The following is a 9625-nucleotide window of genomic DNA, read 5'->3' as shown; positions in this document are numbered from 1 at the left end:
TTGCCGTACATCTTTGATCGTCTGCTTGCCTTGTTTTTCAGTTGAATAATGATTCAATGGAAGGAATATTTTTTCTACACGGATGTATGTTATGCTTGAAATGTATTATGTTTCTATTTTCTGTCCTTTAATTTCTTATTTATATTACTTCCCAAACAACATAAATACCATTTTATTGATTCCGAAGTTTTAGGCCTGTGGAAACATAAAAAAAAGAATAAGAGAGTGTGTGTTCAGAATCGGTCAATGCAACAATTGGCCTATTTTCAATTATCTAGGCCTTGATGCCTTTACTGCTGACGCCAAACTGAAGAATACAATAAGTTAAATAAAAAAGCTGACTTACCACCCTTGCTGCAACAAAACGGATTTGAAAGATTTTGACCAAGTTAAGGCTAAACTGTCTGCAGTTGTTGAGTTTCGGATGGATATATGCAATAAAGTGGGGTTTAGCGTACTATTTTCTGCACCAATCGGGGAAATGATGACGGTGGGATCGATAATCTGCTAATAAATTACCATTGGACCTAAAATCTTTGTTTATCTGATATCGTGCCATTTTTCAGTCAGTAATAATGACTAATTTCTTTTATTAGAATTCCTTATGTATTCTTCATTCGGTGTTGCGGATCAACTAAAGAAGAAAGATATCTATGTTAAAATTATATTTGGAATACGTTTTGACCAGTTCTATTGCATATCTAAAATAGATGGACCCCCCAACAGTGTCCTCTGAAATGATACAAAACAACAACTCATTAAGCTGTCTGCCCAGCGTTTATTCCTCAATTTACATGTAATTTGTTGTGTTGGGAGTGATGGTGACCAATGTTTATTTAAATTTTGCACTGTTTTATGCCCCGACATTAACGGTAATTGTGTGCTGGTCGATTGAGCATGTATAATTAAAATCGTCTATTAGATGGTACATTTGATTTGTCTTTTAAAAAAAAGGGTATAATCCAACGTCCTTTAAAACCTTACAAGTTCAACGTATATAATTTTCAACTAAGGGATGTATATTTCGTTGTTTATATAGAACTTTAATGATACTATATTTTGAGTAAATATGCTAATCACGATATATTTTAATGTTGAGAAATAACACATGAACAAAAATCAAGACATTCTTTGAAATATTACCATATATCTGAAACTCAATAAATAAAATACAGTAGCCCATCATCGATGCTGAAGGTTATTCAGATTCAAAGATCGTAACTACAAAGAAAGAAGTTGACAGTGCCATGGTAACGTACTAAAATAACAGAAGTATCAAAGACAATGTCGTATAAGGTGTTCCGAAACGAGTAAGCAAACTCTACGTTTCGCACGACACCCGTCGCTTACACTACAACCCTTTCCCATATTAAACATCAGCATCCATGTGGGAAACAACATCAAAAATATAACCTTTTATATACTAATAACATATTTAATAACACCCTTGTATTTGATCCAGTAAATTACATTCGTGATAAATATTTAAGCAAACAGAAAGAATGTCCTTGACAAAAGAAAAAAAAGAGATTATTTAACATTTTCATGTAAAAGAGTTGGTAGGAAAACAATTGTAGCGATCTTCGGTGGTATTTTAATAAACAACAGCTAAAACAGATTTAATTATGCACAGATACACCAGAAAAAAACGTAACGGAATGTTCGAGCACCGAGGTTTCTAAATTGGACATAAAAGCCACGAAACTTAAATCATAATTATAACATTAGTAATAAAATAAAATTAATCAAAACAGTTCTAGAAATTATTGTACGATGAATGAAAATGTTCAATGTTTTCAAGACACTCGAGTCATTCAGATACGAGTTAATAATGGTAGGTAGATATACTGAAACACAATAACATTATTGCCTTATTCTCACAGTTCTTTTTCATTGTCGCTGTATATATTCAGAGACACTTGTGTTGGTCTATTGTCATTATTCTAAAAGTCAAAATCTAATAGTTAGCCTTATAATACATGTGTATGTCATGGGTGAAATTTTTGACCCAAGTCAGGATTTACTGAAGAGCAAAGACGCCTCTGGCAGAATTTCTTTCTTAGTTTAAACAATAACACCGTCTTCAGTATTATGCTGATTCAAGAGACGAAGCACCATTAGAATACTTGATAATCATGGTTGACTTCATGGAACCATTACCAGCACAGTAGCCTTAAGAATTTAGAGAACAAGGGTTGTTTACAGACCGAGAGAGTTGACTTTTTCGGCGTCTTCTGAGCGTATTATGCAGACGTAGATAGCTGCCCTTAGGCTTTTTCCGTCTCTTCAGCCTGAAAGAAAAAAGAATAGAAGATAATTAATGATTGTGTAGAATTTATCATATACATCACCCGACCATAATTATTTCATAAGGCCAAACAAATTTCATTTTTAGTTCTTCGGGGGTCTTGATCAATAAACAACCCACTCAATTGTTGTGTGCAATATTTCGTTAATATCTCAAAGCATTAATTTCTTTCCTGAAGGCCAAATTTTTAATAGACGTTCCCGAAGAACAGAAATTCAAAGTGGTGTGATCTAATGTTAGGACGTTATATTGTTATTGCTATATTCTTGCTTATACTTAAGGCACCTTTATGCATAATACACCAGACGCAGTTTACTTGCAATAGAAACGGACGTCAAAAGGGATATATTATACTGGAAACGGATGTTGCTGTGTATGTCTCTGTGTTTGTGTTTGTGCGGGAGATGGAGGTGGCGCAAACATTCTTAAAACGGGATTCACATAAATCGCAGATTGAGATTAATTTCAAGAAAATGGCGGTATCAGCAGTTACGATTTCCGTCAATAATTGGTTTAGCAAACGAAAAAAAAAAACAAAAAAAAAACATACTAAACAATGACATTACATTTACATGTATATAACTATATTGAAGAATAATATGCTATATTTACAGATTACAGAGTCGGATGTTTTTGTTTAATTTTTTGCTCAAGCAAGTGCTGCTTTAAATATACAGTTACCGGTTTCTCCGCACTGTCAAGGTTTTTTCTCAAAGTTGAGCTAACCGTTGACATTTCTTATCGGAATTGATCACATTTGTTTCGTATCTGCTATTACCTTTCCCGTTGACAAATTTGTTCTAAGCGTGAGTTGGAACAAGGCATCTCGTTGTAAATATAAACGAGGCTGTACAACATCGATATCTCTGGGCCCCTTTTCTGGTCCTATCTGGGGCCTATTTCACGAAATTTTAACTAAGATAAAATCCAAATTTTAGTAATTTGATTGGAAAATATTAGATTGATTTTAGCGCTAAGCCAAATCAAATTGAAGTATACATCTACTAAAATTTTGATTTTATCTTTAGGTTAAGATTTCGTGAAACAGAGCCCTTGGCAATGGAAACACCCTTTTTCGTTTAAACATATAATTCCATTACTTCCAGGGATAGTTTTTTCGAAGCGTACGGGCCCGGTGATGGGTGTTGGGTGTGTGTGTGGGGTGGTGTTGGGTGTGTGTGTGTGTGTGTGGGGGGGGGGGGGGGTGAGACCTGAAATGCCCGAAAAAATTTCGCTTTACAGACGGCGGCACCGAGCTTATCGTGTAGGGGCCTCTGCAAGAAAGTTGGGAAAACTGTACGGCTGCAAAGCCCTTTTTCTGCTGGTCCAACCCGTTAATACAACTACTTCAATGTGATCTTAATTGGCTGACCAGAATTCCAAACAACCAATCAATCATTTAGTCCACGGAGCCGCCGTCGGTCGTCCCTGAGCAAATTTTGAAAATGTAACCGACCTGAATTCCAATCAGACTGTTGGGTCTGCATTCACAAATAACAATTAATACCCGAAAAATTTCACACAAAGTAATGTGGCTCCAGACAAAATCTTTTAATCCATAGTCAATTCAGTACAAATTCGAGGTATTCAATTAAATAGTAGAATTAGTGTTTATTAGATTTCGGGTACTTTATTTGACCAACTAGATGATATTTTGCCAGGTAGAGTGGCTCTAGATAGTGTTTTAATCCATAGTCAATTCAGTACAAATTCGTGGTATTCAATAAACAGAAAAGAAAAATTAGTGTTTAACCGGACTTTATTTTGCCAACTAGATTATATCATAATGTTTCCCCATTTTACCTGTCTGCCCGAAAACAACAGATTGGACAAAAGTTAATGGGACAACGAGCTTCGTGTTTGTTCTCAAGCAGAGCCTTTTCTAGGCAAACAGCGTAAGTTTCGTATATAAAGCATATTACTATACGTAGTATTTGTTATCTTTATCCAAACACTTCCAATCCCAATAACAACAACAAATCATAAATCCAGTTGAAGTTAATACCCAAATCACAAAACGGTATTTCATAACGTAAATAGTCACGAGAAATAGTAGCAATAATCCACATGACATACGTCGTGTCTTTCCTATGGCCTGACAAAATAACAGGTGGCCGCTTAAACACACGAGCCTACAATCGACGATACCACCATGGCAACAGAAAAGGCAACTTATTTTATTCAAACACATCAAGCTAAAGTAATTGACACTGGAATTCAATAATTCATCTACGAGTTTAAAGATTAAATTAAGCAATTGCAACTAAAACAAATATGTGATTTAAAATGCTTGACAAAATAAAACAAAAATACATTTTGTGTCGTGAATATTTCTCCGACGGAGAAAGCGCCCAGACGTCCATATGGAACGATAATTTTCTAGACACCCTTGAGTATAAACTAAAACATACAAGTTTTACTCCAAACGTTTGCCGAATTTAAAATAAAATCATAATAATATTAGATATTCTTATATTTCTAGTATCTGTTCATCATTTGAGTTTAAATCCCTTGCAAACTACTGTGAAAGTTGAATCTCTGAAAGGGATATGTGTTCAAAATGGTTCAATTCTATTAAAGAAATGACACACTGAAAATTTGTCAACCTTCGACACCCTCTGCTTACGATATAAACAAGTTATGGTGAAAACAAGCCAGCACCATCCATAATTTATTTTTAATTCGATTAAATCCCAGAGGAGAGTTTATCGTCAATATCTTGATTTTGTTCTCTTATTTAAATGATAAGTAATTAATCGGAGTATATTTCAGCTTGGATTGAGACCTTAAACATTAGATATTGTCCGAAAATGCAAATGACGAACACCGACTGGAAATAAGATTTCTTTATTTAATTTTTCTTGAGGTAAAATAAGAATTTGTATAAAATCGCTTGTCATTTTAAAAATAACTTTTTTCCTTCCATTTCTCCTTAGATTCCTGGCATACTGATCAAACCACTCAGGGACTAATATTGTATTTAATAGGATGTAAAACTGTTTCAGGCATAATACAATAATAAAAACCATTATCTTTCATTTCATGTGCAGCATTATTATTTTAGAGATATGAACCAGTTAAACTATAATATAATAAAATAGGAAATTACTTGATTCAAGACCCCATACCACACAATGAGAACTATCTACCTTTGGAATTTGTTCTCAAGCGGAGCTAATTGTAGACAGACAGCGTAACTTTCGTATCTGGAAACAGTATTATATCGATTATCGACGGTTGACGTTATTTATCATGGATTGGCCCTGTGTCTACGATTTGGACGCAACGCATTACCGGACAGAGAATCCCGATATCTTTACGTCAAGTTGCTTTTGAAACGCCGAAACATGTTTTCAATAGTACCGCTTTCTGCGGTTTTCTACCCCTGAAATAATAATCACGTAACTCAAGATTTGTCGCTACACTTATAACTAGCTGTAAGTACCCCTACTCGGTTACTACTACAACCATTCCCGTACAATTATTTTCGATCCGACCAACGAGCCACTCTAGCGACCCTTTTCATTACTGACACTAGGTATATATAATCAGAAATTTCTATGCAACCTGTGTAAGTTTCATTTATACCAAGGGAAAGGTGTGGAGTCATTCGGATGGGACAAAAACTAAGGCTTACCCACGTGTACTCGTCACTCCTGAGAGTTGGAAATCGATGAAGAGTAAGCGAAACATCGCTGTTGAGTTAAAATATCCCCATAACACACTGCGTGGCATATGTCCTTTTTCCTTAGGTCTGTTAATGCACAAAAGTTGGTTTAAAACTATTTTATTTCATTTGACAAACATATTTACCATTGGTTTGAAATTCGGTTTCAGTCACATGGCAAAACACTTTATTTATGGTCTATTCGGTGTTCCTATACAAACCGATTAATTTGAAACTACTGCCTTCTTGTGTTGTAATTATCATTCAAAATTAACACCCACCCATCCCACGAAGACCACAAAACACATGAAATATAAACAAAAAGGGGCGCTTAATCTTCCTTTATGTTCGTTTCCGACTGTCGTGCGATGCGTTACGATAGGATTGTCCCTATTGAGTCCACGATCTGGTACGTGCAGAAACGTTCGGATACGTTTCGATACGATCAACACGATTGCTACGACTGACGTCAATATAATAATAAGACCTGATAGGATCACTACGATTACTCAACGATTAAAACAAGGATTTCAATTGTAGCGCGAATCGTGATAGGTGGGACCTAGCATTAAACGCATTTAGTACCTAGCATTAACGGAATTTAGTACCTGGATAGAGCAATAAACTATAACACATACTTATGGAAGAATAGTTATTAATTTATTTGGGCGACGTTCCTCAAGTTTATTGAGTGTTTAATCAATCTGGAAAATTAATAATTTTCTTTTGTTCTGACAGAAATACAACTTTCCCCTTCAACACAGGATATTATCAAATGCGGGCCCGTCACTTCCTACATATTCCACAGATCTATAGATACTTCACGTGATTGATGTCAGTGGGAATCGGGCTGATTAGTGTGTTCTATAAAACGGGTAGATAATGGATAGGCAATGGATTAATAACCCCTGAAAACTTTAGTTGTGTGACTTATAACAGGATATAGCAAGTTATCACCAGGACTGCGTTCTTGTCTCATACCTTTGATCAGCGTAATTCATAATTACAACTGCCAACTTTCCATTTGTCTTACTCACTTTAAAGGTATGGCGAGGCTTTAAAAGAAGACGGAATAACAGTGGAAATAAACAGATCAAAGGTAAACTGGATTAAATGTAGTATAAGACATTGAGGTCGATAAACTAGAAAATGTCTTGAATGTAACAGCTATTGGCCGAGCATAGCCAGACTATAAAATATTTAGGTTTAGGATTATTACCAGGCGAAGAAAGGCATTGAAATATAGTTAAACATGCATTATGCAAGAGCTAAATCTGATTATTGCAAGTCTTAATTTAGGCTTCAGATGTTATAGAAATTATAAATTAGATCTTTATTTAAACAACAAGACCAAAATCAACTCTGTAGACCCACGGATGGCTCGGCTACAGCTCGGATTTAAATAGGATTTCACTAATTGATTAAATCAGATAAGGGGTAACCTGATGAAAATACGTCAGTTAGATCGAGGCTAAATGATAGAGTGTACTTAGCGAGGCCGCTGTAAAGCGTTTCCGTATGCCATTGAAAACTTTACTTGATAATCGAGATATGTAGGTGGAGTTAACGCCTGTCAATCAAACGTTCGGCGAAGGTGAAGACACATTTCGCTACCATTTCTAGGCAAATATTACAACGATGATAACTATGTTCAGAATAAAGTAATTTATCTGAATTTTTCAATATATTCTTCTTTCATCATCTACTTTTGAACTGTTATAGCAAGAATGGCCAACTCTCTATAAATATCTCCCATAATGTATCTTTAAACTTTCACTCATCAATAGCAATGTCATTTCAGAACAAAAACGGTACATACTTATTTCAATAATTCGCTTGTGTCTTGTACGAGGGGGAACCCAGAGTACCCGGAGAACACAGATGAGGTTAGGAAGGCGATTTAGTAGATGCAAAACAAATATATTTCAAAAGTTTAAAGAGGCATAAAGATTATTTCATGAAATCGCACAAAAAAGTCATTCCTTTATCCAGTCCGAGTCAAAATGTCAGCTGAAAATAGTAGATGTAAAAGCTTGATATGATATGCACCACTTTTTCACAGGAATTTGAATTTCTAATTTCCGGTTCTTGCAGTGGTATGTGCTGACTATAATTTAAGGAGTCGTACTTACTAATTCTTAATAATTCCCCACAAATTATTGAACATAGGATGGTCTAAAACTGTTTCTCCCTAGCATCTTAGCAATTCCGGAAAAGGCCCAAATCTCTGCACTGAATAGTATCAGTATTGTCCAGGCTTTATTCACATTCCATAAAAAATAGACTATAAGTATGTTTTACGGAACAAATGCGTAAAACTTCAGATGATCATTTAATTGTCATGACTATGAATTCATGACGTTCATGGGCAAATCTATTATCATTTTGACTGATTTTACAACAAACTTGAAACACTTAAAATAGCCCAAAAGGTGAAGAAAGTGCACCATTCGGCGCTTTAACTTTCCGACGGACCAATGATGTTAAGGGACCAGTACAGGGAGAGAGAGAGAGGGGGTGGGAGGGGGTATATAACGTCCACTCCGTTATACCAGCCATGCGAATGAAATCTTAAGAAAAATAACTCTTTCGATTGTAAGAAAATAATAACGAGTTACTTTATCCCAAATACAACGGAAAGCCTCTGTTTATTAGCAAAATGTTAACATTTCTAGAAACGATTATAATCATCATTATAAGCATCATCCTTTGAAGATACCTTACCGCGTACAAACTGTGTGATTTGATGATATATTTGGACTAAAAACATATTTAAACCAATTAATCTATCAAAAATCTCAAACTTTGTAACCGCGAAGAGATGCCCAAAGCTATAAAAAAAATCTATTTTTAGACTCTATATTTGTCACCTAACTTGATTGAGGGAGGGTCCATTTTTCAGAATGAATTTTTTCATTACTTACTGTCCATTTACCATACATAATTGAGGTCTTAGTAAATTCTTGAATTATTTTCTGTCAACTTCTTTTTCCGCCGTTTAATTGCAGATTCTGTTATACATGTGCACCACTCAGTGTTCCCAAAACCGCCTAAACATTCGATCAAGAAATAACAACCGCTCCCTAAGTCAAGCTGGCAGACAATAAGCCGTCGGGTTACCAGTTAATGATATCCTGACATTTTTGACCAGTGCTTGCCCCATGGGTGTTTTTTTGGATAATCCAGTATTTTTCTATTAAGTTCGGGCGTCTATTTACTTTCAATATATACCAAATTTGCCATATTTGTATTGAAAATAACCACCCGATAAATACTTTCTCGAGAATGTATCTTTAAGGTAGGATGGTTTCTTATTCATGCAGCATGATTACAAAACGGGTTGTTATTGCAAAATTGTTCTCGTGCTTAATCCAATTTTGTAATAATACATTTACGGACAAAAAAAGAAGAAGAATTTAATACTGAGATCATCGTCGTCACCATGTTGGAATTATTGTCGAAATTGGAATTATCATCAGCAATCACCACTATGTCATCAGCATCATCGTCATTGTTGTCGTCGACGTTATTAAACATAGTTTTACATGGAGCGACAGATTCACATTCATAGTTTTCACCGAAACAGACTTGGTATATTCATCATCACAAACCTATGCTCATCATCATTCATTGAATAAGACCAAGAACAT

The 9625-nt window shown here is 35.1% G+C and overlaps 1 protein-coding gene across 1 annotated transcript in view; it reads right to left on the bottom strand.

Moving 5' to 3' along the window:
- Positions 1 to 758: 758 nt before the first annotated feature.
- The window catches only part of LOC126823583 (buccalin), a 62224-nt gene continuing 53357 nt past the window's right edge, over positions 759 to 9625 (bottom strand). Inside the window, exon 3 of the mRNA XM_050552502.2 lies at positions 759 to 2291. Coding sequence (XP_050408459.1) covers positions 2268 to 2291 — 24 coding nt within the window. The 3' untranslated portion in view covers positions 759 to 2267. The remainder of the gene's footprint in view (positions 2292 to 9625) is intronic.

This window comes from Patella vulgata, chromosome 6, assembly GCF_932274485.2.
Source record: "Patella vulgata chromosome 6, xgPatVulg1.2, whole genome shotgun sequence".
NCBI lineage: Eukaryota > Metazoa > Mollusca > Gastropoda > Patellidae > Patella > Patella vulgata.
This window is presented reverse-complemented; position numbering and strand designations above follow the sequence as displayed.